The sequence below is a fragment of the Ursus arctos genome, unplaced genomic scaffold (genome assembly GCF_023065955.2).
Source record: "Ursus arctos isolate Adak ecotype North America unplaced genomic scaffold, UrsArc2.0 scaffold_9, whole genome shotgun sequence".
Classification (NCBI taxonomy): Eukaryota; Metazoa; Chordata; class Mammalia; order Carnivora; family Ursidae; genus Ursus; species Ursus arctos.
This window is the reverse complement of record NW_026623111.1, coordinates 42,094,761-42,119,473: the sequence shown is the minus strand read 5'-3', so window position 1 is coordinate 42,119,473 and position 24,713 is coordinate 42,094,761. Positions and strand designations below refer to the sequence as shown.

Genomic DNA, 24,713 nt, shown 5'->3' with positions numbered 1-24,713 from the left:
CTTGGTTCCTCCTGTTGTCTTTGTTTTTCTTGTTTTTGTTGTTGGGTTTTTTTGTTTTGTTTTTGTTTTTTTTTAGTGACATGCTTTGATTCCTTTCTCATTTCCTTTTGCGTATTCTCTATAGGTGTTTTCTTTGTGCTTAACCATAGGTCTTATATAAAACGTCTTACGGTTTTGACAATCTGTATTAAACTGATGGCGCTTCAGAACTCTTTTACGTGTCTCTCCCTTCTGCACATTGGTATTGACATCACAAATTCCATCTTTTTATTGTGTATCTTATTAATGTATTTTTGTAGTTTTATTTATACCTTGTGTTTTAACTTCTATACTAGAATTAAATTATTGTTTTCATTTATTCTGTAAGCTGTTGTCTCAGAAATAATTTGTCAAGTTCAACATTTGTTATGTACACTTTTGTGACTAAATTCTAAATTTTATATTTAAAAAATTACTTTAAAACTTTTTCATGATAAATTTCTATGTAAGTTGGTAAATCTAATAAATTTTTTTGTTGTTTAAACAGAATTCTGAGAGTGATGGTCAGCCATATAGAAGAATACATTGAACCTATAGTTTTCTGAAGAACCAGTTCAAAAGATCCAAAAAATACAAAAGGTAATGAAAAGGTTGTATCTTAGAGTATATTTCCAGCAAAATATATAAATGAATCCATAAACTTATTTTGACATACTAATTTGAGGAATGTTTTATTTAAAAATTTTTCCTGTTGTTTTAATTTATTCCAAATGCTTATTGTATCAGCTATATTCAGATATTAATTTAGATACTGAAAATACAGTGATGAACAAGACAGAAATTGTCCCTGCTCTCATTAGGATTACATTCTAAAGGGAGGGAGGACGAATAATAAATAAACCAATGAAACATTTGTTGTTCAATGCATAGAATTAAAATGGATAATGTAATAGAGACTGGTGACTGCTTTCATTATTGAAAGAAATAACAAAATATTTGAAAGCCCTCTTTGAAGAGGAATATTTGAGTTAAGATCTGAATGGCAAGAATAAATGAGGGGAAGAGTATATGGAATTTAGGTTGGAGAAGAAAACTGGGAGAGGACCAAATTCTGTAAATTTGCAGAAATAAAGAGTGCTCTGTAAGAAAGTGCTCTGTAAGAAGTGCTTTCTCTCTAAGAAAGTCAAGTGTTCTCTTTTGCTGTATAATATTTTAGCTACCTGTAAGATCTGTAGAAATATCAAAGGTAGTTGGATATAAGACTCTGAAGTTGAGAATCTGGTCCAGGAGTGTGGATTTGTGATTTATTGGCATAGAGAGATACTTACAGGAGTATGTGTGGATGAAATTATCTAGGAAGTGTACATAGATTGAGAAGGATTTTGCCTTAGGACATGCCAGTATTAATCAGAGGAGAAGGAATAGCCAATGAGGGGCGCCTGGGTGGCTAAGTCATTAAGCATCTGCCTTCGGCTCAGGGCGTGATCCCAGGGTTCTGGGATCGAGCCCCACATCAGGCTCCTCTGCTGGGAGCCTGCTTCTTCCTCTCCCACTCCCTCTGCTTGTGTTCCCTCTCTCACTGGCTGTCTCTATCTCTGTCAAATAAATAAATAAAATCTTAAAAAAAAAAAAGGAATAGCCAATGAAATGGGTGAAAAATCAGGAAAGTGTTCTGTCATAGAAGGAAAAAAGAAAAGTAGTAAATGCAGAAGTGATCATTTACATCATATGCTACTAAGAGGTAAAATAGAGAGTAAAGCAGCCATTAGATTTGGCAACATGAATGTCTTTTATAACTCTAATAAGAGTGAACAATCTCAGTGCGAGTGTGTGAGGGTGAAAGCCTGATTAAAATTGACAGAGAATGGGGAATTTCCAGTTAAAGATGGCAAAAAATGCAATTAAGTTCTATTTCTTCTTGAAACTCCACTAAAGCTAAAGTAGAAGGTTTTTTTTTTTTTTTTTTTTTTAAACAAAAGACATAACTTCACAAGAACAAAGAGAAGGGGAGAAGAAATAATTACAACAAAATTTGGGGAGCTGAAAAGCAAAAAGAAGTGTGGTATCTTATGGATCTTAGAATCCTGAGCCAGCTGTGAGAATGATGAGAAACGAACTTTATGGCACTTTATAGAACCTCTAAAATGTCAGGAATTGAGAGCACGCTTTACTTCTGCAAAGGAGTAAGAGTGGGATTAAACACAGGCTGATTTGTTGCCAGTCTAAGAAATCATTATACTTCATAGATCCTTTTCTTGACCTTGGAATTCCAGGCGACTACCCCTTCCCTATCTTAGCAGAAGGCTAAAGATTTATTTTCTAGCAAGGATAAAATAGAGATGCACCAAACATGGTTGAGAATGGGAGTATCATATTGAATATAGGGGGATTAAGGACCCAGTCTACCAGATTTATAATTTTCAGTTAGTAGTTTAGAAGATTCTTTTCTGGAAATTGTAACTAGCCTAAGAGAAAAGAGCTGAAGATAACGGACTTAAAGAATTTCCCTAAAGAAATATTCCAACCTGATATCCCTGCAATAAAGTTCATAGTCGGCAAGCCCTATCATATACAGCTTCAGTGATCGTTTTAGACCTCACCCTTAAATGAGCTGGTGGCCAGAGATGACTAAACATTTTAGGAAAACCTCTTAATGTGAGAGCCAAATAACCATGCCAAAAGAAAATACCAAGTTAGGGGAAATGGAGACCAGGCAGGCAGGTAAAAATTGAAACACAAAACTATTGTTTAATAGTTTCAGAGAGGTAAGAGGAGATGCTAAATCCATGAAGCATGAAAGAAAAACAGTTAAATTAGAAATGAAAAACTCAGTGGAAGAGTGGAAAAGTAAAACTGAGATTTTGAGAGTAAAGCAAAATTAAATGGGAAAGAAAAAAATAAGAAAATTGGAGGAACCATCAGAATCTCCAGTATTGAAATAACAGGAATTCCAGAAAGGGAGAAAAGAGGGAAATAGGAGAAATAAAGAATAGAGAATGATTCACCAAACTGTCTACAATTAGAGGACTTAAGTTTCCAAGTAGAAAGAGCCTATGGATGGAATGGAAAGCCTTGAGAGGTGACTGCATGGGGTTCAGAGGACTAGTATCATGTCATTAGATACTGCACAGTTTATTTTTAATATAGAATGTGTTGTTTTATGTATAAGGGTTCTTTTCCAAAGATGGATTTCCAGGCACTGAAATTTTCTGTTAATTATGTTTAATGTTGCATGCTGAATTAAAAACATATCTGCTTCTGTATTTGGGAAAGTTTGAATGTTTTACAAAGTTTCTTTAGTTATTAATATCTCCCCATTTCATTAATTTTTTATATATGTATATATGATTTTATTTATTTGTCAGAGAGAGAGCACACAAGCAGAGGGAGTAGCAGGCTCCCCGGTGAGCAGGGAGCCTCATGGGGGACTCCTGGGATCATGACTTGAGCCAAAGGCAGGTGCTTAACCGACTGAGCCACCCAGGCATCCCTCATAAATAATTTTGAAAGCTTGTTTTTAAAATGATATTGATACAAGACTTATGCCATTCTTGGCCTTTATCATCATAAAATAGTAATATCAATGGAAAGCTGGGAAGTCATCACTGAGTGACTTTGAGCTGAAGTTGTTTATGTAAAGGAGCGGTGGATTCCTAGCTGAAACTTGATCCTTGGTAATTTAATTTGTGAACTTTGGATTCACTGGTCCTTTCAAAGACATTATTGCATACCATGCTGGACTTAGTAATGTCCATATTTAAGAAAGAAGATTTTTAAAGACTGTATGCATGCATGTTGTATTTGAGAAAGAGAGAGGGAAGGAAGCGAGCGAGCCTGTGCATGAGCAGGGGGAACGGCAGAGGGACAAGCAGACTCCGTGCTGAGCATGGATTCCTGTGTGGGACTCCATGCCACAACCCTGCGATCATGACCTGAGCCAAAATCAAGAGTTGGATGCTCAACCAACTGAGCCACCTAGGCACCCCAAGAAGAAAGACTTTTAATAATAAAATTTGATCTGTATTAGATTATATACTTGAAATTCCTTGCTGTGTGTAGGGACATTGCTTATTTTTTAAAACTGAATCCTTAGAATCCATAGCATGGGAAGTGTGACTCTGGGTAGTTTTTTGGTACTGAAAATGTGAAGCCTAACAAGAACAAACAAGACCTTTTGGCTGTTCCCCCATTACCATTGTGTTTTGATAAAATTAATTTGGCACCATTTAAAGAAGTTAAGAGGAATCTTCTCACAGTTGTCTCTAGAATACTTAGTTCTAAGGGCCTATTTCACTTCTTCCCTTCCCTTTCCCTTAAATATATCCTGTCAGTTGACTAGAATGGGAGAAAAAAGATCTTGGACTAGACTGTTAGAGAAACATAGTCATTATGTTGTTCAGTTAGCACAATAAATGTTTGGAAGCCTATTGTTAACAACGTTAGTAAAATAGCGTAATAAAGCATCGGCCTGTATCTCCTAAACCATTTTGGGTTCAGTTAGGATGGCCCTTCCTATAGTCTAAGCCCTAATTCTTGGGGGTCCTGTTTTTTTTTCCCCCCTCCTAGTTTGCCCTATTTTCTACCTTTTGATAATTAAGGAAACATACATTTGGTGCCACATAAGGCTTAGGTCTGGCCTTTCAACTTTGAAGTCGAAACTGTTCTTTTTTGATTCACCCAACTTGGCTGTTACCTTTTACACTGGTCTTTTTGTTCTAGCGATAGAACCAGCCTCTGTTATTACTGTGATGATAGCTATGTCTCTTAGAGCAGAGGGTTGTGCTGAACTCATCTTTAAAGTCTCTTCTAACTCTCAAATTGTGTAATTCCATGTTCCATCTGCTGATGTTGACCCAGACACTTAAAGCCAGTATTTTATCTAGTGTTACTTCTTTTTGCTTTTACCCCTGACTCCCCACTCATTTTCTTTTAAGAGCTCTTAGCCCTTTGCAGTCTCACTTCTATAGCCATAACCACAGGGGCACTGCAGCATCATTGAGCAAGGACCATTTGTTTGCTCCTTCGTGCCTGTACATTTGAAAACAGTGATAGAATAGTTCAGAATCCCATGTTCTTTTTTTTTTTTATAGATTTTATTTATTTATTCGACAGAGATAGAGACAGCCAGCGAGAGAGGGAACACAATCAGGGGGAGTGGGAGAGGAAGAAGCAGGCTCATAGCGGAGGAGCCTGATGTGGGGCTCGATCCCAGAACGCCGGGATCACGCCCTGAGCTGAAGGCAGATGCCTAACCACTGTGCCACCCAGGCGCCCCAGAATCCCATGTTCTTAAGACAACTTTCATCTGTTCTCAGTTAGTTAGAATTCCACATTAATTTACACTATTTTCTAAATTTTAAATAAAAGATATAATACTTAAGGTAGAATTTCTCATGCCTCAAAAACTGTTAGGGTTTTTATTAGCATTAAGGTGGTTGTTCAATATTTCATTCACGACTATAGGATATAAGTATTTTGTGTGAATAAAACCTGCCTTATACTTTAGAAAACCTATAGAATATAGGATGACAAATTTTAGGCTTATGATTCTTTTAAAGTAGTAAATCTTAATTCTTCAATGTGGGTATGAAACTCCTTATAATAAGGCCCTTCCCTCCCTTTTCTCTTTCATTTATTTTATTTTATTTTATTTTATTTTTTATTTTATTTTATTTATTTATTTATTTATTTTTTATTTTATTTTATTTTATTTTATTTTATTTTATTTTATTTTATTTTATTTTATTTTATTTTTAAGTGATCTCTACACCCAGCGTGGGGCTTGAACCTACAACCGTGAGGTTGAGTTGGATGTTGTACTGACTGCGCCAGCCAGGAACACCCCAAGAAGGCTCTTTTTACCCATCTTGCCTTCACGCTTCTATCCACTCTTATTCTCATTTTATTCTCTAGTAATTAAACTTTAAGTTGTAACGTGACTAGATTTTTCTCTAAAGAAAATGCTAAACCTCTTAGGTTTCTTAAATAGGATGCTCCCTCGTCTCATAAAGACCTGTGCCTTTGCAAATTGCCATTCTTGTGGCTTCGCATCCTTTCAGATACTACCTTTTCTTGTCCTCTAGTCTATTACTTCTCATACTCAAATGGTCATACAAATTACATGGGGACCTTGTTAAAATGTAGATTCTGATTCAGTAGGACTTTTAACAAGGTCTCAGATGATGTCAGCGCTGATGGTCTCTGCACCATATTTTTAGTAACAATCTAGACTACTTACAAACTCATTGTCATCAAGAATATTTCCTCTGACTCCTCTCTATATACCTTCATTATCCTTTTTATTATTATTATTTAGGTATCTGTGTCCCTATTCAATTGTAGATTTTTGCCTGCAGGGACTGTGTCTTTTATCCTTGTATCCCTAAAGCTTAGCCTACTATTTAATAGAAAGTAGGCTTTAAACAGATGTTTGTTGTAGATTAGATTTTTTAAATTAAAGTTTAGTTGACATACAGTGTTATATTAGTTTCAGGTATAAACAGTGATTGAACAGTTTTGTACATTATACATGCTCACCATGATAGGTGTAGTTACCGTCTGTCACCATACAATGTTATTACAGTATTATTGGCTATATTCCCTATGCTGTACTTTTTATTGCCATGACTTATTTATTTTGTAACTTGCAGTTTGCACACCTTAGTTCCCTTCACCTAGCTCAGTCATCCTCCCACTCCCCTCCCCTTTGGCAACTACCAGTTTGTTCTTTGTATTTATGAGTCTGTTTCTGTTTTGTTTTGTGTTTTAGATTTCACACATAAGTGAAATCATGGAATTTGTCCGACTTATTTCACCCAGCATAGGTTCATCCATGTTGTCAAGATTGGCAAGATTTCATTCATAACAAACGTAATATGTTATGGCTGAATAATATTCTACCGTACACCCCCACACACACCCACACACCACATCTTCTTTATCCATTCATCTATATTGATGGGCACCTAGATTTTTTCCATATCTTGGCTGTTGTAAATACTGATGCATGAACATAGGGGTGTACATATCTTTTTGAATTATAGCCTATTCACAGTTTACATACTCTATGTATACTAAATATTTAGAGTAGACTATTTTATTACTTTTTTAATAGAAAACGAATCCTCAGTTTTTCCCCCCTGTGTTCCTTTTTTAGAAGGAAGCCTCACATGTGTCCCAGCTAAAGGTATTTGCTTGAAAATAATGTTTCAGCCTTGGGTACAAACCAAAACATTTGAATTCTCTATGATAACATACAGTGTTTCTCAACATTACTATGTTTGTAGAAATAAATTTTTTGAAAACTAATGACTGTTTATTTTTCCTTCCACCCAAGGAGAAGTACAAATGTCTACCACAAGACGAAAACGTAATATGTTATGTTGTTTACCGTAAGCTGTAGTAAAATGAGCTCAATTGTTGACAGGTATGTTTTTAGAGACTCTCTATTTTGAATCCTATAAAGCTATTTTAGAATTTATTATTAGAGTAGTGGTCTGTATTAAACTGATAAAAAGAGTTTCATGTTTAAACACAATTCCTGCTACATTCAGTTTCCATATCGAGCAAACAGACATACTGATACTATCTGTAGCCAAAGTCAGTAGCACATGGTTTGTGTCCTAAACAGATCTTGAACTGTAATTTTGAGTGTTTGGTCTGAGCTACTCTGAAAGAAATTGTGACAGTGGCAGATGTTTCCTTGGCATCTTATAGAATCTTCCATCTCCTTATGTCTTGTTCTTTTTCTCCTTAATCTGTTGGTGCTAACGCCATCCCTTTAAGCATTTTAGCATTTGTAATTGATAAATGGTAACTCTAATTAGGATTTTGTTAGTTAAAATTATAGTCTTTAAATCATATTCTTACAAGGAGGATAAACCTTGTTTCTTTGATTTTAAGACTTTCTGTTTGTTTGTTTACATTTTAACACCTCTGACACTGAGATTCATCTTACAATTGCCTTATTGTAGTTTAATTGGTAGCATTTTTTTTCATCTTGGTGGCAAATAAAATACTGGTAAGTCTTTATAAAGATCAATGGTGTTTTTAATTTGATGAAATATAGTAACATTTTAAGCTCTTACTCTTTGACAGCTTTTTGTTGTCGAGTACTTTTTATATGTTACCTCATTTAACCTCGCAATAATGCCATGAGATTTTACAGCTAAGGAAAGGATAGGTCAGGGAGGTTGAATAACTTGTTTAAGGTCACATAGTTAAGTGCTGAGCTGGAATTATGACCTGTGTTGGTCTGTCTGACACTAAAGTTCCTGTATTTTTATTATAGTGTACTGTGTGATTCTTCCATAGGGGATTCTTTAAGAGTTTTGTAGCTAGAGTTGTATACAGAAGTGACCTTTGACGTCTGGGGCCAGCCTGTCTCCCTTTCCTGTGAGATAAACAGTGAAGATATATACTCTACCAGAACTTAAGACCTAAGGGGCAAGGAGTTTCCTTAGAGAGGCCTGCCTGCAGCACTGCCATAGATTTGGGCTATGCCATATTTTCAGGTGGGCTCTATGTGTAGTTGTCTCCTCAGAAAGGATGTTCCTTCAGTGCTCCTAAGAGATTAAATATGATTGTGGTATTATGCTTCTTGATGATTGCCAATACCCATTCTAGACAATATGACATCTAGAGATAACATCCGTGTTCAGACAGAAGCAGTGATTCTTAATATGAGTTCATTATCTCTGGGAATATCATGAAAGTTATGGACTCTCTCCTCAGTAACATATATGTACAAAAGTTTTCATAAATTGCAGTGCACACACGGAACCCCGAAAGTCCAGACATGGAGCTCTATGATACATGGTTTGCAGATGCTCTCAACAGTGGGTCCAACAGGCACTATATGTGCCTTTACAGGCCACAGAAAGGTGTGGTTAAAGTAGTGAACAGTGAATTCATGTATAGCTCATATGAAATTATTTAATATTGCTACTTAGGTTAAGGAGTTAGCTACCAGTGCTCTTGATTTCATTTGTTAGAGTGCTGTTCCCCTAGATCTTCCCATAACCAATCCCTTCTTGTCACTTAGATCTCAACTTAGATGTCCGCACCTCAGCAGGTCCTTCCCTAACCTCTCAGATTAAAGTAAGATTGCAGTAACTAAAAAATCACCGCTTAATATAAAACTTGTCATCATATATTCCCTTCTTGATTTATTTCGTTCTACCAGATAATAAGTTGTAGGAGAGCAGGGATTTCTGTGTCTGATTAACTGCTTTAATGCTCTATAATCATGTCCAGAACAGAGCCTGGCACATGAGTATTAATATTTGTCAAATGAATCAGTAATGAATGAAATGTATTAATATAAGTTAAATGCTAGATACTGTGATGTTTATTAGTGATTTGTGGTTTTATAACATGAATGTCTCAAAATAAATTTTTTAAGAAATGCTATTATAATTAAAAATAATTTCAAATGAATCATTTTATGTAATGGCAAATACACTGACTTTCTGTAGTTTTCATTGATTACTAACAGTTTGAAACAAGTATTAACCTCTGATTAAGTTAAATTCTGGTTTAGCCTGTCATATATATAGTACATAAGTAGTTTAAAAATTCACATTTGTGATAAACTTTTAAAAAATGTAATTCAACATGGATAAACTTTAATGTTCTAATACTTGTTAGAAAACAGGTTAGCAGTTAATTGAATTAGAATTTGTATAATCCTTTAACTCTACAGAAATCCTAGGATATAACTGATTTGATTCAGATGTCATTTTGGAATTGCTGTTGTTTAATGAGTTTGCTCTTATTTTCTCTATCCACCTTTCTTTTTTCTTTTAGAGAAGATGGTAGTATTTTTGATGGGTTGGTGGAAGAAGATGACAAGGACAAAGCAAAAAGGTAGTTCACCTTAAGATGTAAAATAGTAAATAAATGAGTAAGTAAATGTAAAAGTAAATAAATAGTAAATTAGTGATTTCCAAAAGCTGCCTGCCTTAAGAACTTAGATATATTAGCAAAGTGGAAAAGCTTAGAATATCAGTATGCAGTTTATAATTTAAGTAAAATTATCCTGTAAAAGCGTTCCACTCATCATATCATATTATGAATGTATAATATCTATAAGATATCACTAACGATGTTAACTTTCATCACTCGGCTAAGGTAGAGCTTGCTAGATTCACCATTATAGTTACTCTTTTCCCCTTTGGTAGCAAGTTATTAAGTGTAGCCTACCTTCAGAGTAGGGATGGAGGGAATTAAGCTCCACCTTCCATAGGAGGGGATACCTACACACGTTTGGAATACTTCTATAAAAACATTGTTCCCCATTTTTTTATGTCTGTCTGGACTCCTGTGTTTATTTTATATTTTAGGTTATATACTCCAGTGCTATTTTATTTTATTGCTCAAATTGTTTCAGCTTTGGTGATTGGGAGTTCTTTCAGGGTAGGCCCCTGTGATCTCCACATGCCTCCATTCTCCTAATAGAAGGGAAAGTAGACAATGGGGAAAGGGAGGGAAAATTGTTGGAGAAGTATCCTCAAGTAGGTGAGGGAATGGAATCTACAGCTGTGGTGGTATTGATGGGGGCTTCTACCTTAAATAGGAGCATTGGCAGTTAATTATATTATCAGGAGGGGGAGGGTCCAGGTAGCATTATAGCAAAGTTTGTAGTCCCTCCGAGTGAGTAGTAAACACTTTCTGGGTTTTGTTTTTTTTTTTTCCAGCTGTGTTGAACTATGTGGACGCTTAGACAAGGGTAGAGGTTGTTGTATAATACACAGATACAAAAGATAAGCATGCAATAAGTAATAGTTCTTACATGTCTGTATTTAGCAAAAAAAAGGGGGGGGATACTGGGATAAGAGAAATACAATAACCAGGTAAGTTGCTGAATACTTTAATGAATAATTAAAACATATCTAAGAAGAAGATTTTTAGGAAAACTATACAACGTATTCAAGGAAATGAAAGACCTGGATTTGAAGCTAAAAATATATAGGACAACCCCTTATCCCTTAACCTCAATCTGGTGAAGGAAAGTTCTTCAGTCTTGCCTGAATGAAGAGGTAGAACTGTAAGGAATTGACTTGGGTAGTCTTAAAGGCCAAGTTTATAGATGGATAAATTAAGCTGAGGGTGTTCTATTTTTGAAGACTCTGAGAGTTTGATAATGTTTTTAGGGAACCAGAAATACTATGGCTCTGGAAGACACTGAAGAAAGAGAAAGAACCTCACTATACTGTCAGAATTAAGGAGGACCACACTGAACTCTGACTAAAACGATGAGTTCAAGTACCTTAGTGTTGAACCAAGAACAAAGGGAGTTTTATATCCACCCTCAAAATGAAACATCTGTGGCCTGTTCTCAGTGAAGTCATCACAAGGGCTGAGAAGTTCCAGCCTAAATGTAATATGAAGTGAAGTTTGCTTTAGTGGTTGTGATCCAGTGATAGAGTTGGCAATATGTGAATTCTGTATGTTTTCTTCCCTGGAATAAAAGTGGCTGATTGGAATTACTACTTCGTGTTAGCTGAATGGCACCGGGCATGTTCTCCTCTGTGCCTGAGTTGTCACCTGTAAAATGCAAAGTGGTAAGAAAGTCTACCTCATAGAGGTAATTGAGATGTCGTCAGCGCTTGTAGTAGTGCCTGGCACATAAGTATGCAGTGAATATTGGCTTTTATTTTTATCCCAGTTCTTGTGTTCAGATACTCCATACGTGCTAATTCTCAAATGCTTATTTCTTTTTTCTAAAGGACTATAACTAGATCTGTATATCTAAGCCTCTTGTGTATATCTTTTAAAATGTGAAATAGGCAGTTTCATCCTATCTAAATTCTCTCCAGACTATCTGTCCACCAAAACCAGTATCACATGTCATTATTTCACATTAATATGCAGCATTGTCAGTAACTTGGGAATCCTCTTAGGTTTCCCTTTTGCTTCCCACTGCAAACCAGGTCTGATTTACCTAGAATGGATAGTTCTGCCTCTTAACCCTCAAACCCACATTACTCTGTTAACACTGCCACTGCCATGACTTATAGGCTGGGATGCTGCACTTGCCTCCTAAATGGTCATCAGGTGTCCGGGCTTGTTTGCCACACAGTAAGTTTTCAAGAGTATTTGCTAAATGAATTTGTTTCACCAAGCTTTGATCCTTTCATCACTCTGATGCCAGAATGGTCTCATTAACAAGCAGTTCTGTTCCCATCATTTCATTGCTTAAAAACAGTTCAGTGCCTTTCCATGACTTTCAGGAGTCATAAAATCCTTTTATGTAACATAAAAACTTCATGATTTTTTCCAGCATTTATTCCCCCCGCCCCCAGCTCTAGCATACTGGGGCACAGAAAGCCTATTCATTGGCCATGTTAGCCAGATTGAACTACTTGTGATAGGTTTTCGTTCCTGTACAAGTTACCTGTACCTGCAATACCTTGCATATACTCCATTACCATCCTTTTCTCACTCAACCTTCATAACTCACTTTAGTACATGAGGATGCCATCTCCGGTTCCTCTGAATTTCCATAGGAATTAGATAAATTTCTTGAAAGAGCTTGTCTTTTCCCCGTATCCCTAGCCTTTATTAGCACAGTTTCTATTATTATAGCAGGCACTCACTGTTTGTTGATGCAGTCATTTTAACATCTATTATGTTTCTTAGGAGGTTTGAACCATTGTAATTTTTCCTGGTACTAATATAGAATAAATGCTTCTTTGGTACTGAAAAACAAAAAATAAATAAAATTATCCCCTGACCTTTTGGGAAATGAGTATACTTTGCTTAAACAAAAACTGAATTAGAAAATCTAACTTCACAAAATAGACAATTAGAGGTAGTATAGAATGATTAATTGCTATGTAAATAATTGCACTTAGTTGTCTGAAGGTCCTGGTGCCACTCAATAATTGTTTAGCTGCTTCACATACAACAGTACTAATTATTCATTTGGCACACATATTTTGAGTGCTTACTCTTTGTTAGTTGTTACCCTTAAGTGCTTAGATGAAAAAATTGGGGCTGTGTTATCAAGGTGTAGACAGCCTAATGGAGAGAGAGAGAGAGATGCAAACAAATGGTTTATAGCTCTGTGCTGGAGCCTGGCATACAGGAATAAAGAGGAAGACTACATGGATAAGCCTGAGGGTAGAGAGATTTTCATTTTTAGATTTGTTTGTGATTTAAAACTTGAGATGGATAACTTTCTCCTACCTAGTAATCTTGAATAATTTGTATTTGCACATTATATGCACTTCCACAAATGTATCTCAGTAATATTCATAATAACCTAAAACCTGAGATTTGAATGAAGTTTGTCTTATTGACATTTTCCTAAGAACATGTTTGCCAGATGCTTAATATGTAAGTTCTTCAGTGATAAACTGAGAAGAAAATATTGCCCCAATTAATTGTGCATTGTTGGTAACCTGTAGCTAAATACTTATTATCACCTATATTGATGGAAGTACATGGTGTGTAATTATGTCTAAAGTGAGCATTGTATTAAACTGTGTGTATAATCAAATGGATTGTTTGAAAGCCGCTTAATTTTTTTTTTCATCAGAGTATCTAGAAACAAATCTGAAAAGAAACGTAGAGATCAATTTAATGTTCTCATTAAAGAACTGGGATCCATGCTTCCTGGTAATGCTAGGAAGATGGACAAGTCTACTGTTCTGCAGAAGAGCATTGATTTTTTACGAAAGCATAAAGGTAAAATTTTAACTTTATAAGACGGATTTTTTTTAATAACGTATCTCCCTTAAAGCATAATGTGATAGAATCTTAACAGTGATTCTTAAAATTGGATGCTTCCTCACCTTTTTTTGAGAGAAAGAAATCAATTACCTTTTTAAAGGTTTCCCGGTATGTTCTTTATTTCATTCAACAAACATTTATTTAGTGCCTGCTATATCCTAGATTCTTGGGGTGCAGAGTAGCAATCCTGGCCCTCAGTTAACTCAAGCCAAGGAAAACAAATATATAAACAGCTAATTGACAATGCAGATACCTATGGTGTTTGTAAACCATAACTTGCCATGAGAACACAGAGGAGAAAAAAAAAATGTGTCAGGAAAGCCTTAAAAATAGTTGGTTTTTCAGCTGAGTCTTCCTTTTAGATTAAGTAAGGAGAAGAGCATTTCACCTGGAGGAAATAGGAAATAGTGTGTGCAGAAGCAGAGAAGCAGGGTTCAGTGTAATTGGAGCATAGTTGAGTTGAAAAATTATGGATATATTTCAAAGAAAGGTAAGAACCACATCATGAGGGCCTTGTATGCCATTTTAAAGGATGATTTCAGTCTATGTCTAGGAAATAAATACTGTTTCTAAGATTAAGTGATTATTAGTCGAAGAAAATCGTTTTGACTAAAGGAGTCATGAAAAAGTTAAAGAACATTGAATATTTTGGTAACAGAGATAATAGATGAAAAACTTGTAGAAGGACATTTCCTTTTCCAGATGCAAATGAAACCGCAAAACTTCTCAAAAGGAGAATTTGTAACTAGTACTTTTATTCACTCCTCCAGGGCTCGCTCAGTCATGCATTACCAGGCTGGTTTATGCTCCACCACTCTTTGAAATTATTTTTGTTAATTTTACAAATGCCGGCAGCCCCACCTGTTCTGCTGCCAATCAAGTGATAGCAGTAGCGTTTTCTTACACCTAATGCACTGGAAATTTTTTTTAGAAGATTTATTTACTTATTAGAGAGCGTGAGTGGGGGAGGTGCAGAGGGAGAGCGAGAGAGAATCCCAAGCAGGCTCCATTGCTTAGAGTGGACCCTGAGATCATGACCTGAGCCGAAATCAAGAGTCCAATGCTTAACCCATTAAGCACCAGGTGCCCCTGCACTGGAAGTTTTAATCCATCTGCCACTGGCTTTTTTTCCCCCCTTGGCCTGTGTTATACTGCACTTCTTCATTCACCTCCCCTTCCTAATTGAAACTCTTTCTTTTTTTCCCCCCCAAATGTCTTATCTTTTGTGCTCTTGCTTTCTCTGAGATAATCATTCCATAGCTTCCAACTATTGCCTCTCTATTAAACTACCATATCTGTATTTTTAGATGCCAACTCTTCAGTCTTTTGTTTCCAGATAACTTCTAGATCTTTCTTTTGCATGTGCTCAAACTCTGTGCATCTGAAACTGAATTCATTTTCATTTTGTCAAGTCACCTCTTTAAACTTTCCTTTTTACGTTTTTACACTACCCTTTCAGTCCCTAGGACTCACGCCTGAAAAGACTTAGATTTTGGGGCGCCTGGGTGGCTCAGTCGTTAAGCATCTGCCTTCGGCTCAGGGTGTGATCCCAGGGTCCTGGGATTGAGCCCTGCATCGGGCTCCCTGCTCCGCTGGGAGCCTGCTTCTTCCTCTCCCCCTCCCCCTGCTTGTGTTCCCTCTCCCACTGGCTGTCTCTCTCTCTGTCAAATCAATAAATAGAATCTTAAAAAAAAAAAAAAAAAAAAGACTTAGATTTTTTTCCACCTTCCTTAGTACTGTGTCACAGTTTCTGTTGATTTTTCTGTAAATGTATCAAAATTGATTGTCTTCAATTTTATTGTCACCATTATCATTACATTTTATCTCTTCAAATAGTATTCTCACTAACCTTAGTTTAGTGTCCCTTGTTAGCATACTCAGTGCCTTCAGACATTGCAGTTCAATAAATGATTGCTGAATGAAATGAAATCATTTGCCCCTGGTAATGGAAGATTAATTCTGGCATTAAGTGGGTCAGTTGTTTTTTTTTTCAAAATTGGGTATATAATTCTCATAAAAGTAAAATTAACCTTAAATTGAAAGGGAGTTCTTACATACTTTTGTTAGTACTCTAAGCCTGTGTTTAACTAAACTTGATGGATTTGCTTGTGTATTTAAATTCTTTTTCTGGATGTATATAATTGCTGCGAACTTGAAAAGCATGACTGTATTCCCCAGAATTAGTAGCTAGACTTCCTAGTTACTCATCATATTGTAGTACAGGCATTTTCAGTATGCCAAATGTTGGGTGACAATTTAATATCCTATGTTTATGTATGTGGTAATACAAAATCAGAATAGCTTAGTCCCTACTTTCACTGAAAAGTAGAATATATTTTGTGGAGTAAAATCTGTGATAATAGATTTTTATTTTGCCTGGTTGTTGAATATGTCTGCATTTAAAAATGAAAAAATATTTATTACCTAAATAGTTCAGGTTTCATCATTTATAAATAGCTTTCTCATAACCAAATGCATTAGAAAAATGTTGCAAAATAAACTAATAATTTTGTTAAAATGTGTGCCCCAAGCCAGGGATTTCCAGATTTTTGACCAGTTCCCTACCACTAAGAAAAGATTCAAGAGGACACTAAGCAAAATCACTCTGGGATTATTACTTTAAAGTTTTTTCCCAAATTTTAATTTAGTCTCCTTGATTAGTTCAGGATAGAGCACCTCAGATTGGGAGGAATCTTTCTGCCTCGTAACAGGCAAGCCTAAAGTCGTCTTAGTTAAAAGCAGACTGACTGACTGACCTCCTTGGCTCGTCTCCTCCAGGTTCATGTCCGTATGACTGCTCTAGCTAGGTTCTACCATTTGAATGTCAAGAGAAGGATGAGGAGAAAGAATTTCTTCCTAATGCTTGATACTAATATGCTTGTTCTGATTCTTATTTGGTCATTATGTCAAGCAGGAAGTAGTCTCAGGCCTTCAGCAATACAGACTCCCCAAAGAAAAACCGGGGACTGGTATTTCCAAGAGACCAAATCCAAGGAGATAACTTGCCACATTAGTCCATGTATTTCATCATACCCAAGCCTGGGCCTCCTGATACCTACCTAAACCAATGTTATTACCTGTGGTTCTCATCTTAAATAGAGAGGGAGGAGAGAAGGCAATTTGTTGGACTTTTGTACCACCCCTTACCCCTACCCTGTGTTTGGAGTATGCCACTAATGTGTCAAATAATCTTTACAGAAATCACTGCACAGTCAGATGCCAGTGAAATTCGACAGGACTGGAAACCTACATTCCTTAGTAATGAAGAATTTACACAATTAATGTTAGAGGTATGTCTAGATTTAATTTTTGAAAAGTTTTATTTCCTCAAAAAAAATCATTGAGGTGACGAATTTTAGTATGGTTTTAACAATATTAATTTAATATTGAAAAGTCTTAAATAATTGTAAATCAATAAACTATATCTTCAATTAAAATTAATCAATATAAGTAAATAGTAGTATGTGGTAAGATAATCTTAAATTTTCATATTTTTTATATGATTTTTGAGAGGCTTAATAAAAGTCAGAAGCCTATCGCTATCACATTCTTTACCTGAGGCTACACTAACAACATTCAAATGAAGAATAATGTATTTTATTCATCACATGTTAAATATTATTTTTGAGGGACACCTGCTGGCTCAGTAAAGCATAAGACTCTTGGTCTCGGGGTCATGAGTTCGAGCCCCATGTTGGGTATAGAGATTACTTTAAAAAAAAAATCTTTAAATATTATGAGATGTATACTACTGGATCAAGGATCTTTTTTAACAACTTGAAATTCACCTAAATACAATATAAAATGACAATAAATGAAGTATTTTGAAAATATTGAAACATGGAAACATACATTGAAAGGCAACCCTTCTTAATTCAAGTAGAAACTTTTAAAAGGAAATAAGTAAATGTTCTATAACAAAATTATTTTTGAAAACAATTCGGAACATACTTGCTTATAATTGAAAACCCACAAAAATCCACAAAAATTTTGAGTCACTTGTATCTATCAGTTTTACTTTTCTACTTTTTAATTGTTTCCTATGTAGAATAATATAGGTATCATCTTTGTACACAAAGTACACATTTCCGTATCAAATTTCCATGAAAACTTGGATAGGGAAAAGAGGTGGTATACTTCGGCAGTGGCAGTTAAGGACAGGATAAACAAACACTTAACAAAGTAGACATAGAGCTGAGGAAAGCAGTTGAGGTAGGGATGTTAGAGGTTGTTAAATAATTTACATCTCTTACCCTGTTTGTTTGGATAAATTATTTTAGACTGTAAGCGTTTATCTCTGTCATGTATGTATGTGTAATGACCATATTGCAAGTGTCTTTGTGTATCGATTAAAGTCTAAAGCAACATAAAATATATTGCAAATTAATGAGTTATTTTTTTGTTGATACTTTAGATGAAACAGTTAATTGCTGGATTAAGTACATATTCAGCAGAAATGTTACCATATGAAAATTTGTTGGACTATAAATACATGTATTTATAGCTGTGCTTAAAATCTGAAAAATAACTGAGCACTTTTCACGTATTAACCAATGAATGCTCACAGTAATCGTATGAAATACCTGTTCGTATCACTTTCTTACTTTGCTCAGATGAGAAGATAGAGGAACAAAGGGATTATGATACCCACAGTAACAGAGTAAGTAGCTCAGTTGTTAAGTAGCTCAGCTGGGATTCACTGCAGCCTCTGCTTTCCATGGCCTGAGCCTCTGTGCAGGCTGCCACTCATACAACTTCTTTACAGTGAAAGCTAGCCAAAGAACAGACCTTTTAGCTTAAAAACCAGCAATTAGCTCTTTAAATAGTGGACACTTCAGTTAGAAACCAAATAATAGTTTCTAATTTTAAGGGTTTTTTTCCTCTAAAAGGTAAGTGTTCTTCTCTAACAAAATTATTTTATTTCTTCTAAAGTTCATAAAAGAGTGGGCTGTAATAGCCTTCTGATCATCTACTCATCACTAACCTCATTGACATTGTCCAGAATTATCTTGTTAGATATAAGTAATGCGTTTATGAAAGAGTACACACAAACTAATGTCTAAACAGAAAGGAAATAGCTCATTTAATCACTCCTTAATTTTTATTTTATGATTATAATCTCAGTGCAGTGGTTTAATAAGATCCTCTGTTAATCATAAACTACCCACTTTGTTTTAATGGTATGAAAAATTTCTTATAAATTCATAAATTTGTATAGTATCTTCACTTATTTCTTAATACCTTAATGAAGGTAAATTCACTAATAAGCTAAACAGAGAAGCATTGTCTCCAAATTTTCTTTACACTGGTCAGATTTTTTTTTTTTATTATTTGTCAAGACACATGTACATATGTAGATTACTATAAAAAATAAATCTAGAGATTAGAACATTGTAATATGCAACAGAAAACTTGAACATACTAAAAATTTTGAAAATATGAATTATTACCCTTGCAGCTTTTAAGATTACATTCCTAAAAAGTGTTACATTTATCTATTTATTAATATCTTAAGGACATTTTTGCTTTTTAATGAATATTAACAACTATATATTCTATATATTAACTACATATACAATATATCTACTATATATTAACTATATATTATATAATATATATTCTAACATTAATATGCCAAGATATGTACAAGATACAAGGAGGATATGTATAAATATGTGTATATATTACAACCATGGTCCAGCTAACCTAGTTGTGTTACTGTTGGCCACTTGTGTTGATCAGATTACAGATGGGTAGTCCCAATACCATTTCCAGCAGAATTTTAAATATAGACTCTATGTTGGAATATTAGAGCTGCTAGTAGAAGGTATTAAATCATTCAGCTCATTTTATGGATGAGGCCCAGAGAAGTTGCAACTTGTCCAAGGTCAGGTAGCTAATTAATGAAAGAACTGGGAAACTTATAACTTACGTGTTGGCTGTTTCTCACTTTTCCTCCATTGCCACCCGTCCATCTCCCTTTTATCTTTGTTGCCTGGGGAATACTTCTTTTTATCCTTGAGAGTGAGGGGGGTAGCTTGAGAGTAGCCAGGGAAATCAGGATGATTTAGCCTGATCAGATCTTTCTACAAAGTCATATCTATGTGAAGTAATCTCCTAGTATGTAGCTCATTTTCCTTGGCAGCTGGCCACTCTCTCTAGTAATTTGCTAGTGCCCTGTCAGCTTCATCTTAGATACAGATCCACAAGGAGGTACTGTCCCTTTCTCTAGAACTTCCATTCCTGTCTTTCCCAGATTAAACACTAAATAAATAATAAGGGTTTACACAGTTCTTTTATGTGGGCCAAACAGATATCAATGGGAAGACAAGGAGTTCTTTTTTGAGTGTTTTATTTTAATTCCAGTTAGTTAACGTACAGTATTATATTATTTTCAGGTGTACAATATAGCGATTCACCAGTTCCGTACACCACCCATTGCTCTTCAAAAGTGTACTCCTTAGTCCCCATCACCTGTTTAACCCATCCCCCTACCCACCTCTCCTCTGGTAACCATCAGTTTGTTCTCTGGAGTTAAGAGTCTGTTTCTTGGTCTGTCTCTTTCCTTTGTTCATTTGTTTTATTTCTTAAATTCCACACAGCGGTGAAATCATATGGTATTTGTCTTTCTCTGACTGACTTATTTCATGTAGCATAATAATCTCTAGCTCCATCCATGTTGTTGCAAATGGCAAGATTTCATTCTTTTTTATGGCTGAATAATATTTCATTGTATATTTTTGTGTGTGAGTGTGTACGTACGTATGTACGTACATACGTACAACCTCTTCCTTATCCATTCATCAGTCAGTGGACACTTGGGCTGATTCCATATCATGGATATTGTAAATAATGCTGCTGTAAACATCAGGGCACATGTATCCCTTTGAATTAGTGTTGTATTCTTTGGGTAGATACCCAGTAGTGAGATTGCTGGATCATGGGGTAGTTCTATTTTTAACTTTTTGAGGAACTTCCATACTGTCTTCCACAAGGGCTGCACCAGTTTGCATTCCCACCAACAGTGCAAGAATGTTCCTTTTTCTCCACATCCTCGCCAACACTGGTTGTTTCTCGTGTTGTCGATTTAGCCATTCTGACAGGTGTGAGGTGATATCTCATTGTGGTATTGATCTGCGTTTCCCTGATGATAAGTGTTGGTGAGCATCTTTTCATGTGTCTGTTGGCCATCTATATGTCTTTGGAGAAATGTCTGTTCATGTCTTCTGCCCATTTTTTTAATTGGATTATTTGGTTTTGGGGTGTTAAGTTTTATAAGTTCTTTATATATTTTGGATGCTAACCCTTTATCAGATATGTCATTTGTAAATATCTTCTCCCATTCCATAGGTTGCCTTTTAGTTTTGTTGATTGCTTTCTTCACTCTGCAGAAGTTTTTATTTTGATGTAGTCACAATAGTTTATTTTTATTTTTGTTTCTCTTGCCTCAGGGGACCTATCTAGAAAATGGCTGATGTCAGAGAAGTTACTACTCATGCTCTCTTCTAGGATTATTTAGGTCTTTAATCCATTTCAAATTTATTTTTGGGTATGGTGTAAGAAAGTGGTCCAGTTTCATTCTTTTGCATGTTGTTGTCCAATTTTTCCAACATTTGTTGAAGAGACTGTCCCATTGGATATTCTTTCCTGCTTTGTCGAAGATTGACCATATAATCGTGGGTTTATTTCAGGGTTTTCTATTCTGTTCCATTGATCTGTATGTCTGTTATTGTGCCAGTACCATACTGCTTTGATTACACAGGTTTATAATATAACTTGAAGTCCAGAATTGTGATGCCTCCAGCTTTGCTTTTCTTTTTCAAGATCGTGTTGGTTATTTGGGGTCTTCTGTGGTTCCATACAAATCTTAGGATTGTTTCTCCTAGTTCTGTAAAAGATGCTGTTGTATTTTGATAGAGGTTGCATTAAATGTGTAGATTGCTTTGGGTAGTATAGACATTTTAACAATATTTCCTTTTCCAGTCCATGATCATGGAATTCCGTTTCGTTCTGTCATCTTCCATTTCTTTCATAAGTGTTACAGTTTTCAGAGCATAGGTCTTTCATCTCTTTGGTTAGGTTTATTCCTAGGTGTCCTATTATTTTTGTGCAGTTGTAAATGGGATTATTTTCTTAATTTCTCTTTGTGCTGCTTTATTATTGGTATCTAGAAATGCAGCAAGTTTCTCTAGATTGATTCTGTATCCTGTGACTTTACCGAATTTGTGTATCAGTTCTAGCAGTTTGTTGGTGGAGCCTTTTGGGTTTTCTGTATACTGTATCATGTCATTTGCAAATAGTGAAAGTTTTACTTCTTCCTTATGGATTTGGATATCTTATATTTCTTTTTGTCGTCTGGTTGTTGTGGCTAGGATATCCAGTACTGTGTTGAATAAAAGTGGTAAGAGTGGATAGCCTTGTGTTGTTCCTGACCATAGGGGAAAAGCTCTATTTTTCCCCATTAAGGATGATGTTAGTCTTTTGGGTTTTCCATATACAGTATCATATCAACTGCAAATAGTGAAAGTTTTGCTTCTTCCTTACCAAATTGGATGCCTTTTATTTCTTTTTCTTGGCTGATTGATGTGGCTAGAACTTCCAGTACTATGTTGAATAAAAGTGGTGAGAGTGGACATCTTGTCTTGTTCCTGACCTTGGGGGAAAAGCGCTCAGTTTTTCACCATTGAGTATGATGTATGATGTTAGCTGTGTGTTTTTCATCTGTGGCCTTTATTACGTTGAGGTATGTTCCCTCTAAACCTACTTTATCAGAGACTTTTATCATGAATGGATGTTGCACTTTGTCAAATGCTTTTTCTGCATCTATTGAGATGATCATATGGTTTGTATCCTTTCTCTTATTGACTTGATGTATCACATTGATTGATTTGTGAATATTGAACCACCCTTGCATCCCAGAAATAAATCTCACTTGATTGTGGTGAATGCTCTTTAAAATGTATTGTTGGATTTGGCTTGCTAATAATATTTTGTTGAGGATTTTTGCATCTATGTTCATCAGGGATATTGCCCCATAGTTCTCCTTTTTTTTTTTTTGGTAGTTATTTAGTTGGTTTTTGTATCAGGGTAAATGCTGGCTCCAAAAAATGAATTTGGAAGGTTCCTTCCTCTTCTATTTTTTTTGAATAGTTTGAGGATAGGTATTAACTCTTCTTTAAATGTTCGGTAGAATTCGCCTGTGAAGCCATCTGGTCCTGGGCTTTTGTTTTTTGTGAGTTTTTTGATTACCGATTCCATTTCTTTGCTGGTGATTGGTCTGTTTAAATTTTCTATTTTCCTGTTCAGTTTTGGTAGGTTATATGTTTCCAGGAATTTATCCATTTCTTCTGTGTTGTCCAATTTGTTGGCATATAGTTTGTCATAATCTGTTGCAATTGTATTTCTGTACAAACTTACAACCCCAAAATCAAGAATCATGTGTTCCACTGAGCCAGCCAAGCATTCCAGTCTTTGTTTTTATTTATTTATTTTTTTAATTTAAAATCAATTAATTAGCATATAATGAATTGTTTAGGGGTACAGATCTGTGATTCATCAGTCTTACACAACACACAGTGCTCATCATGACACATAGCCTCCCCAATGTCCATCACCCAGCCACCCCATCCTCCCACCCACTCCCCTCCAGCAACCCTCAGTTTGTTTCCTAAGATTAAGAGTCTCTTATGGTTTCTCTCCCTGTCTGGTTTCATCTTGTTTCATTTTTTTTCTTTCTTCCCTATGATTGATCCTATGCCTTGTTTCTTAAATTCCACATATCAGTTAAGATTGTATGATGAGTGTCTTTCTCTGATCATTTCGCCTAGCATAATACCCTCTAGTTTCATCCCATGTTTTTGCAAATGGCAAGATTTCTTTTTTTGATGGCTGGGTAATATTCTGTTGTGTATATGTGTGTGTGTGTGTGTGTGTACACACACACACACACACACACACCACTTCTTCTTTATCCATTCATCTGTCTATGGATATCTGGGCTCTTTCCATGTTTGGCTATTGTGGACATTGCTGCTGTAAACATTGGGGTGCAGGTGCCCCTTCGGATCACTACCTTTGTATCTTTAGGGTAAATACCCAGTAGTGCAATTGCTGGGTCCTGTGAGCTGTTAGCTCTATTTTCAACTTCTTGAGGAACGTCCATACTATTTTCCAGAGTGGCTGCACCAGCTTGCATGCCCAAAAAGAGTGTAGGAGGGTTCCCCTTTCTCCACATCCTTGCCAACATCTCTCATTTTCTGACTTGTTAATTTTAGCCATTCTCATTGGTGTGAGGTCATATCTCATTGTGGTATTGACTTGTATTTCCCTGATGTCGAGTCATGTTGAGCACTTTTTCATGTGTCTGTTGGCCATTTGGATGTCTTCTTTGAAGAAGTATCTGTTCATGTCTTCTTAGTTCTTGACTGGATTATTTGTTTTCTGGGTGTTGAGTTTGATAAGTTCTTTATAAATCTTGGATACCAGCCCGATATCTAATATGTCATTTGCAGATATCTTCTCCCATTATGTCAGTTGTCTTTGGGTTTTGTTCACTGTTTTCCTTTGTTGTGCAAAAGCTTTTTATCTTAATGAAGTCCCAATAGTTCATTTTTGCCTTTGTTTCCCTTGCCTTTGGAGACGTGTCTAGCAAGAAGTTGCTGTGGCCGAGGGTGCAGCTGCCTCTCTTCTCCTCAAGGATTTTGATAGATTCCTTTCTCACATTTAGGTCTGTCATCCGTTTTGAGTCTATTTTTCCGTATGATGTAAGGAAATGGTCCAGTTTCATTCTGTGCATGTGGCTGTCCAGTTTTCCCAACAGCATTTGTTGATGAGACTGTCTTTTTCCATTGGGTATTCGTTCCTGCTTTGTCAAAGATTAGTTGACCATAGAGTTGAGGGTCCATTTCTGGGTTCTCCATTCTGTTACATTGATCTATGTGTCTATTATTGTGCCAGTACCATTCTGTCTTGATGATTACAGCTTTGTAATAGAATTA

General features: G+C 35.7%; 1 protein-coding gene across 25 annotated transcripts in view; it reads left to right on the top strand.

The window, feature by feature from the left end:
* CLOCK (clock circadian regulator) overlaps nucleotides 1-24,713 on the top strand; it is a 137,500-nt gene that overhangs the window by 53,607 nt on the left and 59,180 nt on the right. For 24 of the 25 annotated variants that reach the window (XM_044387755.3, XM_044387759.3, XM_044387758.3 and 21 more), the window contains 5 exons: nucleotides 527-618; nucleotides 7,316-7,405; nucleotides 9,787-9,846; nucleotides 13,523-13,671; nucleotides 16,915-17,006. In XM_044387755.3, coding sequence (XP_044243690.1) covers nucleotides 7,359-7,405; nucleotides 9,787-9,846; nucleotides 13,523-13,671; nucleotides 16,915-17,006 — 348 coding nt within the window. In that variant the 5' untranslated portion in view covers nucleotides 527-618; nucleotides 7,316-7,358. Of the gene's footprint in view, nucleotides 1-526; nucleotides 619-7,315; nucleotides 7,406-9,786; nucleotides 9,847-13,522; nucleotides 13,672-16,914; nucleotides 17,007-24,713 lie in introns of those variants that run through there. The other variant, XM_026508927.4, reaches the window with a different exon arrangement.